The 18456-nt window shown below is 43.6% G+C and overlaps 2 protein-coding genes across 4 annotated transcripts in view; one reads left to right on the forward strand and one right to left on the reverse strand.

The window, feature by feature from the left end:
• TUBGCP4 (tubulin gamma complex component 4) overlaps nt 1-15783 on the forward strand; it is a 43720-nt gene extending 27937 nt beyond the window's left edge. Inside the window, exons 10-18 of the mRNA XM_065871510.1 lie at nt 4780-4830; nt 5237-5342; nt 7323-7430; nt 7867-8005; nt 11126-11303; nt 11859-11993; nt 13449-13565; nt 14183-14322; nt 14935-15783. Coding sequence (XP_065727582.1) covers nt 4780-4830; nt 5237-5342; nt 7323-7430; nt 7867-8005; nt 11126-11303; nt 11859-11993; nt 13449-13565; nt 14183-14322; nt 14935-14947 — 987 coding nt within the window. The 3' untranslated portion in view covers nt 14948-15783. The remainder of the gene's footprint in view (nt 1-4779; nt 4831-5236; nt 5343-7322; nt 7431-7866; nt 8006-11125; nt 11304-11858; nt 11994-13448; nt 13566-14182; nt 14323-14934) is intronic.
• A 925-nt stretch (nt 15784-16708) lies between these two features.
• Nucleotides 16709-18456, reverse strand: part of TP53BP1 (tumor protein p53 binding protein 1) — a 65609-nt gene continuing 63861 nt past the window's right edge. For 2 of the 3 annotated variants that reach the window (XM_065870917.1, XM_065870915.1), the window contains 3 exons: nt 18097-18296; nt 17451-17596; nt 16709-17061 (listed from right to left, as the gene is read on the reverse strand). In XM_065870917.1, the coding sequence (XP_065726989.1) occupies nt 16874-17061; nt 17451-17596; nt 18097-18296 (534 nt within the window). In that variant the 3' untranslated portion in view covers nt 16709-16873. The remainder of the gene's footprint in view (nt 17062-17450; nt 17597-18096; nt 18297-18456) is intronic. The other variant, XM_065870916.1, reaches the window with a different exon arrangement.

Raw genomic sequence — 18456 nt, forward strand, 5'->3', positions numbered from 1 at the left:
GATTCCCTTGTATGTTATTTGTTGCTTTTCCCTTGTTGATTTTAATATTTTCTGTCTTTAATTTTTGTCATTTTTATTAATATGTGTCTGGGTATGTTCCTCCTTGGGTTTATGCTGTAAGGGAGTCTCTGCACTTCCTGGACTTGGGTGACTGTTTCGTTTCCCATGTTCAGGAAGTTTTCAGCTATTATCTCTTCAAATAGTTTCTGAGGCCCTACTCTCTCTCTTCTTCTGGGACCCCTATAATGCAAATGATGGTGCATTTAATGTCCCAAAGGTCTCTTAAACTATCCTCATTTGTTTTCATTCTTTTTTTTTTTATTCAGTTCTGTGGCAGTGATTTCCACCATTTTGTCTTCCAGCTCACTTATCCGTTCTTCTGCCTTATTTATTCTGCTGTTGACTCCTTCTAGTGTAGTTTTCATTTCAGTTATTGTTCATCTTTGTTTGTCTGTTCTTTAAATTTTCTAGCCCTTTGTTAAACATTTCTTGTATCTTCTCGGTCTGTGCCTCCCTTCTTTGTCCAAGATCATGGATCATCTTTACTATCGTTACTCCTAATTCTTTTTCAGGTAAATTGCCTATCTCCACTTCACATAGTTGTTCTTCTGGGGTTTTATCTTGTTCCTTCGTCTGGAACATATTCCTCTGCTGCCTCATTATATCTAACGTTCTGTGTTTGCAGCCCCACAGGCTGCAGGATTACAGTTCCTCTTGCTTCTGGTGTCTGCCCCCTGGTGGATGAGGCTGGTCTAAGAGGCTTGTGTAGGCTTCCTGGTGCAAGGGACTTGTGCCTGTCCACTGGTGGGTGGAGCTGGGTCTTGTCCCTCTGGTGGGCAGGGCTGGATCAAGGGGTGGGTTTAGAGGTGGCTGTGGACTCAGGAAGACTTTACTGCAGCCTGTCTGCTGATGGGTGGGGCTGTGTTCCTGCCCTGTTCGTTGTTTGGCCTGAGGCATGCCTGCACTGTAGCTTTCAGGCTGTTGGGTGGGGTGAGGTCTTGGCATCAAAATGGTGGCCTCCAGGACAGCTCCCGCCAGTGAGTAGCCAGTACCTCTGCCACCAGTGTCCTTGTCCCCACAGTGAGCCACAGCTGCCCTCTGCCTCCCCAGGAGACCCTCAAAGACCAGCAGGTAGGTCTGGCCCAGGCTCCTATGAAGTCACTGCTTTTTCCCTAGGTCCTGGTACACTTGAGACCTTGTGTGCACCCACCAGGAGTGGCTTTTGTTTCTCCCAGTCCTGTGGAGTTCCTGTGATCAAGCCTTCAAAGCCAAATGCTCTGGAGGCTCCTCCTCTGATGCCAGACCCTCAGACTGTGGAGCCTGATGTGGGGCTCAGAACTCTCACTCCTGTGGGAGAACTTCTGCAATATAATTGTTTTCCAGTTTGTGGGTCACCCACCCAGTGGGTATGGGATTCGATTGTATCACAGATGCACCCCTCCTACCATCTCATTGTGGCTTCCTCTTTGTCTTTGGAAGTAGAATATCTTTTTGGTAGGTTCCAGTACTTTTCTGTTGATGGTGGTTCAGCGGTTAGTTGTGATTTTGGTGTTTTCGTGAGAGGAGGTGAGCTCAGGCCCTTCTACTCTGCCATCTTGTCCCAAAGTCCCGTACTCTTTTAATTACTTTAGCTTTGTAGTATAGTTGAAGTCAGGAAGTGTGATACCACAGGCTTTGTTATTCTTTCTCAGGATTGCTTTGGCTGTTTGGAGTCTTTTGTGGTTCCACACAAATTTTAGTATTTTTTTCTATTTTTGTGAAGAATGCCTTTGGAATTTTGATAAGAATTTTTACAGGGTTTGTGTTGAATCTATAGATAGCTTTGAATAGTATACACTTTTTAGCAATATAATTCTTCTGATCCATGAAAATGGAATGTCTTTCCATTTGTGCTGTCTTCAATTTCTTTCAACAAAGACTTGTTTTGTTGTACAGATTTTTCACTTTCTTGGTTAAATTTATTCCTACGTATTCTTTTACTGAGCATAATTGAGATTAATCCGTGTCGCATATATTGATAGTTTAGTCTTTTTTACTGATGAGTAGTATCCCATTGTTCATACCAATGTGTTTTCCCATCATCTGTTCATAGACATTTGGATTATTCCCCCATTGTAGTTTTAATTTCCATTCCGCTAATGACTAATGATGTTGACATTTTTTTCATACACTTGTTTGCCATCCATATATCTTCTTTGGTGAAGTGTCCAAAACTTTTGTCCATTTTTTCTTGTTTTTATTTTCTTACTGTTGAGTTTTGAGAGTTTATGTATTCTGAATGTAAGTCCTTTATCAGATATGTGACTTACAAATATTTTCTTCCTGTCTATGACGTGTCTTTTCATTCTCTTAACAGTGTCTTTCAAAGAGCAGAAGTTGTTAATTTTGATTAAGTCCAGTTTTGTCAATTTCTTTTTTGTGTGTGGCTTATGCTTTTGGTGTTGTGTCTGAGAAACCTTTGTGTAACCCAAAGTCACAAAAATTTTCTCCTCTGTTTTCTTTTAGAAAACTTAATATGTTTTAGTTTTACATTTAGGGTTATGATCACTTTAATTTTTGTATGTGGTGCAAGGTATAGATCAAGTTTTAATTTTTTGCATATGGATATTCAATTGATCCAGCATCTTGGTTCTTTTTTATGATTTATTTTTGTATATTTATATTGCTATTACACTTACCTCTTTAAGCATATTTGTAAAGAGTATTTAAAATTTTTGGTCTGTGTCAAAGGTCAGATTTCCCCAGGAAACAGATTTTGTGACTGAGATTTGGCAAGAAGTGAGGGAAGCAGGATTGAGTACAGAGGGGAAATAAACTGTGATGTGGTTGCAGCAGAAGACTTGGCCATCTTATGCAGAGCTCTGAAGCTAGAATGGCCCTTCAGAGATGTCCCAAATTGAGGTTAGAGGGCTAGGCCATTATACCTCTGCATCTATCAGAAATTGGTTCCTCAGGAGGGAACGATGGGCAAGGTAGCTCCCTTGAGCCAAAAGCGCCAGTAACAGGCAGTACTCTGAACAGCTGGGGTATGGGAAACCTCAGTCTTACAGGGGATATCTCACTATACTAGCCACTCAGTCAGTTCTAAAACTTCTGCTTCAGATGGTATGTGTTACCTAGTCTGTTGTATTTCTTTTACTCTTCCCATGTCTAATTATTTTGACCTGTGTGCTTATATTCCTCTGGGGATGTCAGCTATTTTGTCTAGTATTGTGTATTAGAGAAGGGCCAAAGGCCAGTTCCTAATCTGTATCAGTTCCAGTGAGAGAAGGCAAAGGGGATGAGCACCAGGGTGGAGATTCCAGGAATCCTGAATCAACATTGATCACTTCACGACATTGATCACTTCACGGGGCAAATCCTAGTCAGCATCCTTTGATGCTGGTAATGGCTATGTAGTTGATTTTTTGTATCTCAGTCACCAAGCTTGCCGAATTCTCTTACCAGTTCTAATAATCTATATGTCAGTTCTCTTGGACTTTCTGTGCAGGTAGTGAGTGATATTATCTGTCAATAATAACAGTTTTGTTTCTTCCTTTTTTTTTTTTTTCTATATTGGCAAGTCTTTAGTACAATGTTGGATGACTTTAAAGGAATTTCTTCTAATGTTTCACCATCAAATAGGTTCTTTGCTGTGGGGTTCTGGTATATACCCTTTATCAGAATAAAGAAATTTCCTTCTATTCCTTGTTTGCTTTCTTTCTAAAATCATGAACAGATGTTGAGTTTTATCAGATGCTTTTTCTGCATCCATTGAGGTGATCGTGATTTTTCTTTTTTAATCTTTAATGTAGTGAATTATATTCATATTAAAACTTTTATTGAGATAAAATTCACACAACAAAGTTAAACATTTGAGCCATTTAAAAAGAGGTACACCTACTGGAGAACGGACTTGAGGATATGGGGAGGGGGAAGGGTGAGTTTTGACAGGGCGAGAGAGAGTCATGGACATATACACACTAACAAACGTAGTAAGGTAGATAGCTGGGGGGAAGCAGCCGCAAGGCACAGGGATATTAGCTCGGTGCTTTGTGACAGCCTGGAAGGGTGGGATGGGGAGAGTGGGAGGGAGGGAGATGCAAGAGGGAAGACATATGGGAACATATGTATATGTATAGCTGATTCACTTTGTTATAAAGCAGAAACTAACACACCATTGTAAAGCAATTATACCCCAATAAAGATGTTTAAAATAAATAAATAAATAAAAAATAAAAAGAGGTACAATTCAGTGGGTTTTAGTATGTTCATGATGTTGTGCAGCCATTACCACTATCTAATTCCAGAATATTTCCATCTCATATATTTTTTTAACTGTTAGACTTTTATTCCTGGGATTAACCCAGTGTGGTCATGGTATATATTCTTTTTTCCAATACCTTGCTGGATTTGTACAAAACCATTCTTTATAGGAGTTTTCATTGTAATGAAACTTTGACCCTGTTTTTTTTTCTTTCCCCACATCTTTACTGGAGTATAACTGCTTTACAATGTTGTGTTAGTTTCTGCTGTACAACAAAGTGAATCAGCTACATGTATACATATATCCCCATATCTCCTCCCTCTTGCGTCTCCCTCCTATCCTCCCTATCCCACTCCTCTAGGTGGTCACAAAGCACCGAGCTGATCTCCCTGGGCTATGCGGCTGCTTCCCACTAGCCATCTATTTTACATTTGGTAGTGTATATATGTCAGTGCTGCTTTCTCACTTCGTCCCAGCTTCCCCTTCCCACCCTGTGTCCTCAATTGACGCTGTTTTATTGGTTCTTTTCACAGCATCTCTGGAAGCTGATGGTGGAAGAGTCAGATTTACTGGGTCAGCTGAAGGTAATAGCTTAGCTGTTCTTTTAACTCTTAAAATGATGCTGGTGAACAATGACGTTATTCTCTATCCTCTCCTGAGAGTACTGGTTGCCTGTCCCCAGACTTCCAGAGTGGCTCCTTATGTCCTCATCCAAGTGGGCAAACTCCATCTAATGCTACAGGTTTATTACAGTTCAAAGCTTCGGCTTACTTTCTTCTGGCATTATTGTGCTTTCATTGAATAAATGATATCAAAGACACACCAGTCATCCTGCCATTACTAAGTATGTCCCTTTAAAATGCCAAAAGCCTACGACCTTTTGTAGGTTGCGCTCACGCTGATGAAATTGGAAATTATATGCATAATTCTCGTAGGATAGTGAAAAGCTCTGCTGGATTACTGAATTGTAAATTGAAATTCTTTCTGCAGATCATTAAAGACTTTTACCTTCTGGGACGTGGAGAACTGTTTCAGGCCTTCATTGATACAGCTCAACACATGTTAAAAACACCACCCACTGCAGTAACTGAACATGGTAATTGCCCTGGGGCCCAAAAATTACCAGCTTACTGAAGTTGTAGTGTATTTCTTAGCTGCTGCCAAACCATTTAGGCCTGGGCCACATAGGAGCAGCCTAGTGAGTTACAGAGAGTGTTTCCAAAATGGAAGGCCACTCAGGTAGGCTCACACTGTTGTTACTGGGAGCAGCTTCAGCTCGTGACTCTTCCTGAAAGGGTTGGTACAGGCCTTCAAACCAGTATTTCATCTCATCAGATTATAGCCATTTATTTCTTAAGGGACATATTGAGATTTTATTTTTTTTTTGGCCACGCCATGTGGCACATGGGATCTTAGTTCCCCAATCAGGAATCAAACCCGTGCCCCCCACCCCCCAGCATTGGGAACGTGGAGTCTTAACCACTGGACTGCCAGGGAAGTCTCCATATTGGGACTTATGGCCACTTGTTGTATTAGAACTCGTTAGGCTGTCAGTGGTGGAAAACTAACCTAGGTAGAAAAGGGGAGTGTATTTGCTATTGTACCTGTAACTCCAGCGGGATAGGGATATATCTGGTCCTGAGAACTGAAACTAGGGATTGCTAGGATTCTCTCTCTTACCTTATCTTGTCTGTGCCTCTTGTGTGCTCTTTGATGACCTTCCAGTCCCATCTGGCCACATGGCCACCAGCAGCTCCCAGGAACATACCTCACAGAGTCTACTGGGGGAGTCAAACCTGGTCTCTCTGGTAGCAAGTTAAGGGATTCCAGGGAAAGGGTTTTGATTAGCCCAACTGGATCATATACCTATCCCTGTATCAAAGAGGTCAGACTAAGAAACGCCTACTTTGGGGACTTACCTTGTGGTCCAGTGGTTTAAGACTCTGCGCTTCCACTGCAGGGGGCACGGGTTCAATCCCTGGTCGGGGAACTACCACAAGGTGCAGCAAAAAAAAAGGAAGATACGCCTACTTCAGCAAAGTGTTCACCTTTGACCAACGGGAAGGATTACCATTCCCAATCAAACTACCTGAGGAGAGTTACATAAGGATCAGAGTCAAAAAAGAGGGGAGGGCTTCCCCGGTGGCGCAGTGGTTGAGAGTCCGCCTGCCGATGCAGGGGACACGGGTTCGTGCCCCGGCCCGGGAAGATCCCACATGACGCGGAGCGGCTGAGCCCGTGAGCCATGGCCGCTGAGCCTGCGCGTCCAGAGCCTGTGCTCCGCAACGGCAGAGGCCGCAACAGTGAGAGGCCCGCGTACCGCAAAAAAAAAAAAAAAAAAAAAAAAAAAAAAAAGAGGGGAGTGGGGCAGGAGGGGAGACAGGGTTACTGTTTTTCTAGCTCTATAAAACAATAGATGTCCACTGTGCTTACATAGGACTTTCTTGGTTGCAAGAAAACCCAATTCAAATTCACTTAAGCAAAGGAAAAAAGAGAATTTATTGATTCTCATAACTGAAAAGGTCAGAGGTAAGATGGCTTTAGGCAGTTTTGCTCCAAGGCTTACATGACACCTTCAGGACTTGGTTGTCATTCCATCTTTCACCTCTGCCTTTTCTTCTGAGACAGGCCTGCTCCGTATGGTAGCAAGATGGCCTGCAACCAAGTTCACATCCTACTGAGTCCGTGTTTATCTTGAATAAAAAATAGCTACCCTCTTTCAGAATCTGAATAGAGCCTCTGGATTGGCCTGGCTTGGGTCATGTTCATATCCCTAAACAAAATAGTGTAACAAGGCAGATCGTTCCTGGGTCACCTGCCTACCCTGACGGTCAGGTATTGTCCACCCCACTGGAACTACATGGATTGTTCTGGACAGGGGTGATTCTCCAAGGAAAACCAGGGCGCTGTTATCAGCAACAGGAGAAGGAATGCATGCTAGTCAGGCAGAAGCAACTACTGTTTACCGTATCCTACTATTAGTGATAGGTGGGCTGCAGGAGAGGTGGAAAGCCAGGGGAGTCTGGATTTGTTACATAACCAAGCCTTCTCTCAGCCCATGTGTTCTTTCTTGCAGATGTGAATGTGGCCTTCCAACAGTCAGCACACAAGGTGCTGCTAGATGATGACAACCTCCTCCCTCTGTTGCACTTAACAATCGAGTATCATGGAAAGGAGCATAAAGGTTTGCTGTGCTTCCTTGAGTCTTTCTGCTCCTACTGGTCATTATCTGTTCTGCTTCCATCCACTTCCACAGAAACCATATCATTTTGGACCTTAGAAATCACCTAGTCCAGTGCCCTAATCTTACACAAAAGAAAAGGGAAGTCAAGAGAGGCTAAGAGATGGCCAGGCCATGGTTTTGGTTTGTTTTTGTCATGCTGCTGGAATGGTCTCTGTTTATTTATAGCCACAGTTCTTTAAGACTAAAAAAAGAATCTCTAAAAGACCTCCTAAGAGAACACCTCATAGGAGTTTCCTTGCCTTCTACAAGTCCCCTTTGTATCCCCTTTATGCTTCTGACACTGCAGGTTCGAGTGAGCGCTCATTTCATGAATGTTCCTCACCTTGTTGAAACTCTAGTTGTAGATGAGCAAAGTCATCTTCTCTGTTCTTAACAGATGCTACTCAGGCAAGAGAAGGGCCTTCTCGGGAAACTTCTCCCCGGGAAGCCCCTGCATCCGGCTGGGCAGCCCTAGGTCTTTCCTATAAAGTGCAGTGGCCACTACACATTCTCTTCACACCTGCTGTCCTGGAAAAGTGAGTATTTCTGAGTTTCTCACAGGTAATTATTACCCATCTTACTTCCACGAGAAGAAATTATCAGGAGTAGAATTGGTTGGGAGCAAGACAGCCAGCCAACTGGTTTTTGTTTGTTTTCTGGCCACGCCACGCAGCTTGCAGGATCTTAGTTCCCTGACCAGAGATTGAACCCGGGCCCCCTGCAGTGGAAGCACCAAGTCCTAACCACTGGACTGCCAGGGAAGTCCCCCAGCTGGTTTTTAACAGTCTGTAAGTCAGAGGCTGCAAACTCAGATGCCTTCGGGGGCCGGACAGATAACATTAATAAGTGAAGCTGCAGATGTGAGACGGTAGGAGTAGTGGATGCTGGGATGAGTGGGCTAGTCAAACCCTTAAAACCATCAGAGCTTTTTTTTTTTTTTTTTGTGGTACGCAGGCCTCTCACTGTTGTGGCCTCTCCCGTTGCGGAGCACAGGCTCCAGACGCGCAGGCTCAGCGGCCATGGCTCACGGGCCCAGCCGCTCCGCGGCATGCGGGATCTTCCCGGACCAGGGCACGAACCTGTGTCCCCTGCATCGGCAGGCGGACTCTCAACCACTGCACCACCAGGGAAGCCCCATCAGAGCTTTTTTTTTTTTTAATTGCAAAATAATGAGCAATTTACAGGCTGCCAGTTTCTGGCCTCTCTTCATCCTCTCCATTCCTGTTCATAACCCTCTACTTTTGGGGGGAAGAGCTACTTTTGGGGGGAAGAGCAGCTTAGGGTATGAGAGACTAGACATAAACTGGAAAGATAAAGCTGGTTTAGGGAGAAGACGCAGAGCCCACAGCCCACATAAGTAAGCTGCCTGGACTCTGTCCAAAGAGCCTCCGTAGCTCCCAGTCCACTTTCCTTCTCACTTGAGATGCTCTTAACACCCTTGAAGAAATCAAGCTGAGAAGTATTTTCCTAAACATTTTATTTTGAAAATTTTCAAATATAAACAAAAGTATGGACTATCACAAACACCCATGGACGCATCATCCATCTTCAGTAACTAGCAACATCACGCTGTTTGTTTCATCTCCACTTTTTTTTTTGGCCAGAGCCTTATAAAGCAAATCCCAGACATGTCATTTCACTCCACCACTGTGCAATTCAAAAAAGCCATCTTTGGGACTTACCTGGTGGTGCAGTGGTTGAGAATCCACCTGCCAATGCAGGGGACACGGGTTCAAGCCCTGGTCCAGGAAGATCCCACATGCCGCGCAGCAACGAAGCCCGTGCGCCACAACTACTGAGCCTGCGCTCTAGAGCCTGCCAGCCACAACTACTGAGCCTGAGTGCCACAACTACTGAAGCCCGTGCACCTAGAGCCCAAGCTCTGCAACAAGAGAAGCCACCACAATGAGAAGCTCACGCACTGCAACGAAGAGTAGCCCCCGCTCACCGCAGCTAGAGAAAGCCCACGCACAGCAACGAAGACCCAACAAGAAAAACCCAATGCAGCCAAAAATAATTTTTTTAAAAAAAAGGCATCTTTTTAACATAACTACAGTGCTATTATCACACCCAGTAAAATTAACAATAATTCCTTATTATCTGATATCCAGTCCACATTGAAATTTCCCCCATTATCTAAAAAATGTCTTATGGTTGGGTTTGTTCAAATCAGAATACAAACAAGGTGTACTATTTTCAGTACATTGTTCCATTAGAAATAATTTTTAAAGGCAGATGGAATCAGGTTATCTTATGCAAGCCAGCCTAAGAATAGGTAAATAAGCCCAGTTCCACCAGGAATCAGCTGTTCTTCCCGTGCATCTTCTCGGTACAGGGCTCAATATCAGGCAGCTACCTAGAGCTCTGTGAGGGGAGCCCTTGATTTTCTTTTTTAATTGAAGTATGTTGGTTTACAATGTTGTGTTAGTTTCAGGTGTACTGCAAAGTGATTCATATACATATATATGATGCTTTTTTTTCAGATTCTTTTCCATTATAGGTTATTATCTTGAATATAGTTCCCTGTGCTATACAGGTCCTTGTTGGTTATCTACTTTATATATAGTCGTGTGTGTCTGTTAATCCCAAACTCCTAACCTATCCCTCCCCACCCCCACTCCCCACAGAGCCCTCAATTTTATCTCCTCTTCTGTGGGCTTCAGGGACAGAGAATCACAGCAACCAAAATCCTTGGTTCCCAACACATTCTTATTTGTCCATGCAGGGCCCTCCTTCCTCCTTCATACACGCGCACACACACACACACACACACACACAAATGCCACAGAACCACTTTTAGAACAAAGTCTAGAACACTGGCAGTAATGTCCATCTACCTGTGTGGTCCTTCCCAGCCCTGCCCCCTTGCCTCCCCCAACCCTAAGTGACCACTACCCTAAATTCCATGTTTTCTCTTTTTTTTTATAAATTTTAATTTTTTAAATTTATTTTTGTTTGTTTTATATGCATTTTATTTTTGGTTGTGTTGGGTCCTCGTTGCTGCACGCGGGCTTTCTCTAGTTGCGGCGAGCGGGGGCTACTCTTCGTTGCGATGCACGGGCTTCTCATTGCGGTGGCTTCTCTTGTTGTGGAGCACGGGCTCTAGGTGCGCAGGCTTCAGTAGTTGTGGCTCGCGGGTTCTAGAGCACAGGCTCAGTAGTTGCGGTGCATGGGCTTAGTTGCTCCATGGCATGTGGGATCTTCCTGGACCAGGGCTCGAACCCGTGTCCCCTGCACTGGCATGCGGATTCTTAACCACTGCGCCACCAGGGAAGCCCCTTCTATCCTTTTTACACAGTTTTATGACATCTATATATGTTCCCCCAAAGTATATATATTTTTTCTATTTAGTTGTTTTAAGCACTACAAAAAAAGGTATCAGGCTATATGTAATCTTTTTAAATTTCCCTTTTTTATTCAAAATCATATTGCTGGGAGTCATTTTATGTTGTACAGCTGAAGTTCATTCATTTTAATGGCTGTGCAATATTCCATCATATAAATAAACCAGTTTATCTGTTCCCATCTCTAGGCAAACTTATATCCTTCCTGCCTTTTGGGGAGAAATGGGTGGCACAGAGTTCTAGGGTTTGTCACGCAGGTGGGGCTTGAGGGGGTGAAGTTTTTATCTTGAATAGTCTGGTGTTTCTGTCAAGGTACAATGTTGTTTTCAAGTACTTGCTGAGTGTGCGCCGGGTACAAGCTGAGTTGCAGCACTGCTGGGCCCTACAGATGCAGCGCAAGCACCTCAAGTCCAACCAGACCGACGCAGTCAAGTGGCGCCTAAGAAATCACATGGCCTTCTTGGTGGATAATCTTCAGTACTACCTCCAGGTCTGTGTTGAGGGATGAGTAGAAGGAAGGGGTGAGAAAAAAAAGTCCAGGAGGTTGGCAGGGGTCATTGAAGAAGAATCCTGCATTTGGTGGAAAACTGGAATTTGAGAAAATTCATGGATTGTATCACTAGGCATGTTTCTTGGGGGGCATTTTAGAGGGTAATGGAAATAAGTGGATGAAGGAGAAGGAGGAGTTAAGGTCCTTATCAGTAATGCAGTATTTAATTATTGTTGCCACCTTATTTTATAGTTTGCTGTAACTTCTGGAATCCCATAGGACTTAACCAAGTCAGTCGGCGGAGGGGATGTGGCGTGCGGGGGATGGGGGTGTGGGGGTGAGATCTGCCAAGACATTGGAGGTCGTCAGGAAGTAGGCAGACGACTTCCTACAGGGCGAGGCAACATAAGGGGGTCTTCGTTCAGCTTTCAAAGGGCTTGGATAGGAGGAAGGTGAGTGGGGGCAGAGTTCCTGTTTCATCCTCTCAGGCATCTGATGTTCTTGAGTACTTAGACTATGCAAGGTACTAAAATCATTTGTGCAACTGTCTACCAGGTTGATGTGCTGGAGTCTCAGTTCTCACAGCTGCTTCATCAAATCAATTCTACCCGAGACTTTGAAAGCATCCGATTGGCTCACGACCACTTCCTGAGCAATTTGCTGGCCCAGTCCTTTATCTTGTTGAAACCTGTAAGTAGGGCTGGTTAGTTTCCTCAGACTGCTTCTAGCCTGACTGTTCCCTTAGGCACTTGCCAGGATATGGAACTATCATTAAGCAACTTTCCAATCTCTGTCTTTAAACATTTTTAACAACTTATAAAGCAAAACTAAGAGGGAATACTAAAAAGGAACTTAAATGTCTTTGAATTTCTAAAATACTATATCACAAGATGTGGTGAGCAGCTATAGATAAAAGAATATATGCTTAACCCTCAGATGGAAGGATTTAAAGAAATTTTTAAAAACCTTTCTGACACCACAGAAACACTAATGAAAAGCATGTAGAATTTACTTTCTTAGAAATCTTGTGGATCAGGATCGACCAGTTTGGAAGTTGTTTTCACAGACAACTAGAGCAGTGTCTCCCTCTGTGTGTGTGTGTGTGTGTACATATGTACATACATATATTGTGTATCTCCCTCAGGGAAGTTATTCTCAGCCTTGGACCCACGTGGGAATCATCTGGGAGCTTTAAAGTAATCTAGGACCCAGAGCACTTAAATTAGTAGAACCCAGGCACCAATCTTTGAAAGTTCACAAGCTGATTCTAGTTCAAGGATGAAAAAGCAGGAAGATGAAAATGACCCCTTGTAGATTCTAATAGAACAGTTATGCTTTATCTTTGACGGGAGCTACTTGTTATTCCTCAGTTGTGCCACACTCTTTTGTTCTGGTATTTGGGGCTGCTGTTATTTTTAAGGGAGAGTGAGTTCTGTAGATGCCACTCCAGAGGGTTCTGTGAATTGAAAACAACCAAGAACCATTGTCACAGGTAGACTGTCCTTGTACAGTATGAGAGCATCCTTGGGAAAAGCAGAATATCAGAGCAGGTGATCGTCATTAAATATTTATTGAGTGCTTACTGTATGCAAGGCACTGGGGATACAAAGAGGTATAAGTCATGGCTCTGCCCTTAAGGAGCTCACAATCTAGTTGGAGAAACAGGACTTACATACATCACAGATCAGTAACAACACAGACGGCCTGAACAAACGCCAAGTAAACAGTACAGATAATATAGAGGAGAGGGAAGCAAGGGGTCGCTAAAGGCTGTGGTGGGGAAGGGAGCACGCTGTTATGAGTAGGACTCAAGCTGGTATTGAGGAGAGTATCCCAGGCACAGGGAACAACACTGAAAGCAAAGCTCAAGGTGGGAGCACACTCGGTGGGTCCCAGAGACAACGACTAGTTTAATGTGGCTCGAGTGGAGGCTTCGTGCAGGGTGACTAAGAATGACAGTGTCTTTGCCTGGAAGGGAAGAGTGTTTTACACATGTTGCATTTTGAGGGGCTGGCAGGACTTGCATTGTCTCTCCTGAGGTCAGATGTAGAGAATGGGAATAGGTTGGCTCTTATTTTCCCAAATCTTTAATTTCACAGGTGTATCTTCCTTTTTCTCCTAACGTCAACTGTGTTTCCTGGCTAGGTGTTTCACTGCCTGAATGAAATCTTAGATCTCTGCCACAGCTTTTGCTCGCTGGTCAGTCAGAACCTGGGCCCACTGGATGAACGTGGGGCCGCCCAGCTGAGCATCCTGGTGAAGGTAAGTCAGCCTGGCCACTGAAGGTAAGCAGCCCTGTCCAAAGGACAGAGGTGGCTTTGTGGATGGGAAATCGTGATCTTTTCCTCTGAGTCAGTTAAAACATTTCCCCAATACATACACACAGAAATAATAAGATAAAAAATGTCGGTATCAGTTTTTAAAGCAGATAATTATGCGCTGCCTGAGCGTTCAAATATAGTTCAGCCCTGGATAGTTTATTCAGCCCACCAGATATGCACTGGCTTTGTTCTTACTTTCTAACATCCAGCCTCCTTACTTCCTTGAACTAACCCTCTGTTTCACTGAGATTATAATTATCTGCCTGTAATGGAAACACAGGCTCTCCCCACCCCCAGTACACAGCAGAATATATTAAGTTGGAGCTGGCTGCTAAATTCCTACTGAGTATGAGAGTACTTTCATAGGAAGTCATGCATTCTATGGACTCGGTATGAAGAAGTCATTTTAGGAGCTAATAGAAATGGGAATGGGGAAGGCCAGTTGGTACTGTGGAATTTTCAGCAAGGCTTTTCCAAGGAATCTCCCCTGCCCCTTCACTCCACATGGACAGCTGGTAAGTCTAAGAGGAATGACAGCTTGAGTCCTTCTCTCTGCAGGGTTTTAGCCGCCAGTCTTCACTCCTATTCAAGATTCTCTCCAGTGTTCGCAATCATCAGATCAACTCGGATTTGGCTCAACTACTGTTACGACTAGATTATAACAAATATTACACCCAGGCTGGTGGCACCCTGGGCAGGTAGGAACAACTGCCTTTGGGGCACTCAGTGGACTGTCTGTGTGGCTTTGTAACGAGTTGTAGAATTCCAGAGCTGGAAGGAGACTTTAGGCATCATCTAGTCCAAATTACCCTCCTTTTATAAACAAGCAAAGTAAGGCTCAGCGAGAGAAGGGCTATGTCTGATCATCAGTGAAGATTATTTTGCCGTCAAAGTCATCAGAGTAAAGAACCAACACTCCTGGCGCTGAGGCAGGGCGTCAGTCCCTAGTGTGACGCGAACCGGCCGTGCAGCCTTGGCATCCCCCACCCCAGCCTCCCTGCCCCCCAGCTTTTTGCCTCTGAAAGGAGGGGACTGCTCCTTCTAACTCCAAACTTTTTAAAAATCTAATAGTGAGACTCAGTGGTAGATGTCTTCTCTCAGAGGTCTGTCCCATTCAAAAAAGCAATTTATTATTCTGCTTTCTCTCTCTGAAATGTCAAGCAGATATCTCCTAAGTGATTTTATTAGCAAGAAGAATTTTAAGATGAGATTATCTAGATCACAGGTTGCCCTGATTCATATTTCTTTGAAGAAAATCTTGGGAAAGCATGATATTTATTTTGATGCAACTCTTTTTTTTTCTTTTGTAGTTTCGGGATGTGAGAATTTCTGGTCCACAAACTAAGTAAGTCAATCCCCTGCGTTGTAACAGAAGATTCAAAACAAACATCCCATTCTCTGGCCAGACAGTGTATGTCTGCAGCTACTGGAAAAGCTCTACCTTTTCTCCTAGAAGCAGTTATTGAACATCCATGGATACAAATCCTCCCCCCTCCTTCCCATGTGGAAGGGGCACCTGCCCCACCTTAGGGGAGTTCTTAACCCATCCACCAAGGAGGACTTGTGGCGTCAGCCCTCCCTCTGCTGACCATGCAGGATCCGTTACATTGAGAACATTTGTTGGATATGTTCATTTACTGAGCACCTATATGCCTAGGTACTGTTCAAACTGGGAGAGACACAGCAGTAAGCTATACAGATCAGAACGTTAAATGGCTCATGTGAAAAAGGAATTACATTTATTAATAAGTCAAATTCTGGCTGTTACCACTGAGCAAGAAAGGCACCAGGTAAGATAGGCTTCCCCACACCCCACAGACCTCCTTTCCTCTTTCAGAAATTAAAACTGAGCATCTCCTATCCTTAAGGATCTTCAAAACTGTGAATCTGAAGAATTTTACCAGTAACTTCCAATTATTTCAGGGGTAATAATTTCAGAGGGTAATAATTCTGGCTATTGACAATGTATTCAGAGTATTTTTTAACAAAGAAAAAAGGTCCTTAAGAAAAAAAATAGTTAGATTTAGAATACTGAAAGATGCAGGTCTAATTATCCCACTTAGAAGGACCACAGGAGTAATCTGGCTCAACCATCACTGATAACCATCAATCTTCATATCAGTGTGAACCAAAATATTCATTGAATAACCCCCTCCAAACTGAAAAAGAATGCAGCATTCTGGCCTCAGTGTGTAGCCACTCAATCTGGTCCTCATCTCTACATCTTCCACCACATACTATATACCCTTATTCCCTGTAATTGCCAGCTAAAGATGACCCCTTCCACTGCTTCCTCTGGAGCAGAGGTTAGCAAACTATGGCCAGCCACCTGTTTTTGTAAATAAAGTTTTATTGGGACACAGTCACACTCATTTGCTTACCTATTGTCTACAGTTGCTTTCATGCTGTCGTAGCAAAGATAAGTAGTTGTGGCACACCAAATGGCCAAAAAAGCCTAAAATATTTACTATCTGGAAGAAAAAAAAGATATTTAAGCCCACTTTAGAGAATGAGAGGACATCAACAGGGATGATGCTAGGAGTACAGAAGGAACAGCTTCCTGCAACTGTAACAGTAACCGTAATAAAATTTTGGACCTCTGGCTAGCGCTTCTAACAAACATTTCCAAGTGTTATCACTGTTTCTCATGTTTATATCCTTGCAGCAAGTCGTCGTTTATAGTCACCACCCATTCACAACAATTGGTCCTTTACCCTTTTGGCTGAGAGTACAGTACCCACAGGTCAGCTGTTAGCTCAGCTCTAAAGAGAGATTTTTTTTTTTTTCATTGACAGAAAACTAAGAGCTGTGCCCAATTCCACTCAACTTCTGCCACAACTATAAATCTGGGCCTATTGTAAAATCAGGTTTTTGAAAGTGCTGAATTTTAGACAGCCCAGGTTAATCTTTTGACAGACAATGATACCACAGAAAACTTAAAAAAAAATTCACTCCTTGTTATTTTCCTTGGCTAGCTGTCCTTCTACAGTGAACAAGCCCATTGAAAACTGCAGAGAAGGTACTATGTTTGTCTTGCTATTTGTTGAGATTAAGCTCAAAGAAATGGATGAAGAAATCCCAGTTACTACAACCAGAGATTCAACATTTATTTTATCATAAAAGTCCAGCAAATAAAAGTATATACAAGATCCATGCAAGGAATCCGGTTACACACAAGACACATTTAAAACCTGGTTAAAACACAGTCTCCACAACACCAGGGAATAAAACCGGTAAGACCGAGTATCCTTAGTGAGAAACATAATCGTGTTTATATTTTGGATGCTGCTTGAATCCAATTCTCTGCCCAACAATGAGGCACTGGATCACCCACTCTTGTGACACCACAGGCAGCTGCAATGCTTCAGCACACTTCAGCACCGAGGCTGGGCACGAGGGGTCCGTCACCACCACATCAAATACCCCTAAAGCAATATCTGCAGGAAGCAGGGGAAGGTGAGTGAGGAAAGGAGACTCAATTTAGTCCTCCAGTTAAAAGACAGATGAGCCTTCTCACCAGTATATCCCGCTCTGCCCAAGCCCTTCATGTCAAACACAGTGCCAGTGATCACAACCAAAAGTGAAAAGTCACAATCACTATGTGCTGGCCTTGAGTTTAGCAGGTATACCGGTAGACACCAGGAGAAGCATAAACAGCCCGGTGCGTCACTCCTGTTGGCTCACCTCTTGAAGGTGGTACTTTCCTTCTCTTAGAAACACGGGTAAGGTCAGCCTATCAAGACTGAGACTTAGACCACAAGGCCTAAGTGCTACGGGTCACGGACATCCTTGGAGCAATAACAACACACACACACTTTTCAGGTACCTTTGTTATGGGCACTTGAATGGTGCTGCTTCACAGAGGCCGCCCCCCCAGTCATGAGGATCTCAGACCAGAGCTCCAGGAAGTTCTGCTGTTGGTCTGATACCAAGAGTACCTTCAGATTCTGGAAAGGGTTTTCACGGGGTTGCCTACGAAGGAGTCAGAGAAACAGCACAACAGATAATATCCAACGACAGCCTTTCTGCAAAGGGACGCAGGTACAGCTGACTGCTTTCAATAGCCCTGCATTAGGGTATCACCCCCCGCCCCTTCCCTCTTTCTCTGAATGATGTGTATTTTCTGGGATCCTGACCTTCTCATCTACCCCTTCTGATTTCCATGTTTATCCTGAGGCCAAGTTTAAGCCAAATCATGCTCCTGAGCCTGTATTTTTAAACGTGTTGCTTAAAACAAGTTGAGAATATTGAATCTACATGAAAATCTCACACATTTTCAAAAGGTCCCTCACCAATATACTCTAGGATAATAAACTAGATGAACTGCTAAAATAATCTCAAACCCACTGAAATTCTGTAATTTTTCCTATGATCATTCTAGTTTCTAGAAATATTTACTCTCCTAGATTCTCCCCCTCCGCAAGCTTGCTGTCTTCCTGTCTGCCGTTCTAGATGGGCTCTCAGCTACTCACCAATCCAGAATTTTTTGCTCCTCGAGGCTGTACCCAGCTGGCAGCAGATAATTGCGGTAATTCTGGAGCTGGTTGGCATGGCAACTATCATGGACCCAGACATGAGACACACAAGGAATCCCACTGGCAAGGCACAGGAAATACTTCCGGGTTCGACAATGCTGATCCGCAATTAGGAGACACTGGTAGGCTGTATTACACTGGAAGAAAAGGAACGGCACCCATGGGTCTAGTGACTTCTAGGGAAAGCCCCTGAATAGTAAGTAGCCTTAATGAGTCATAGGGAACAGATCTGAACACTTCCATATACTATCCAAAATGTGACTGAGTCTGTCCTTCTGCTCAAGGCCTCTTCTCTCA

This window comes from Phocoena phocoena, chromosome 2 (assembly GCF_963924675.1).
Source record: "Phocoena phocoena chromosome 2, mPhoPho1.1, whole genome shotgun sequence".
Classification (NCBI taxonomy): Eukaryota; Metazoa; Chordata; class Mammalia; order Artiodactyla; family Phocoenidae; genus Phocoena; species Phocoena phocoena.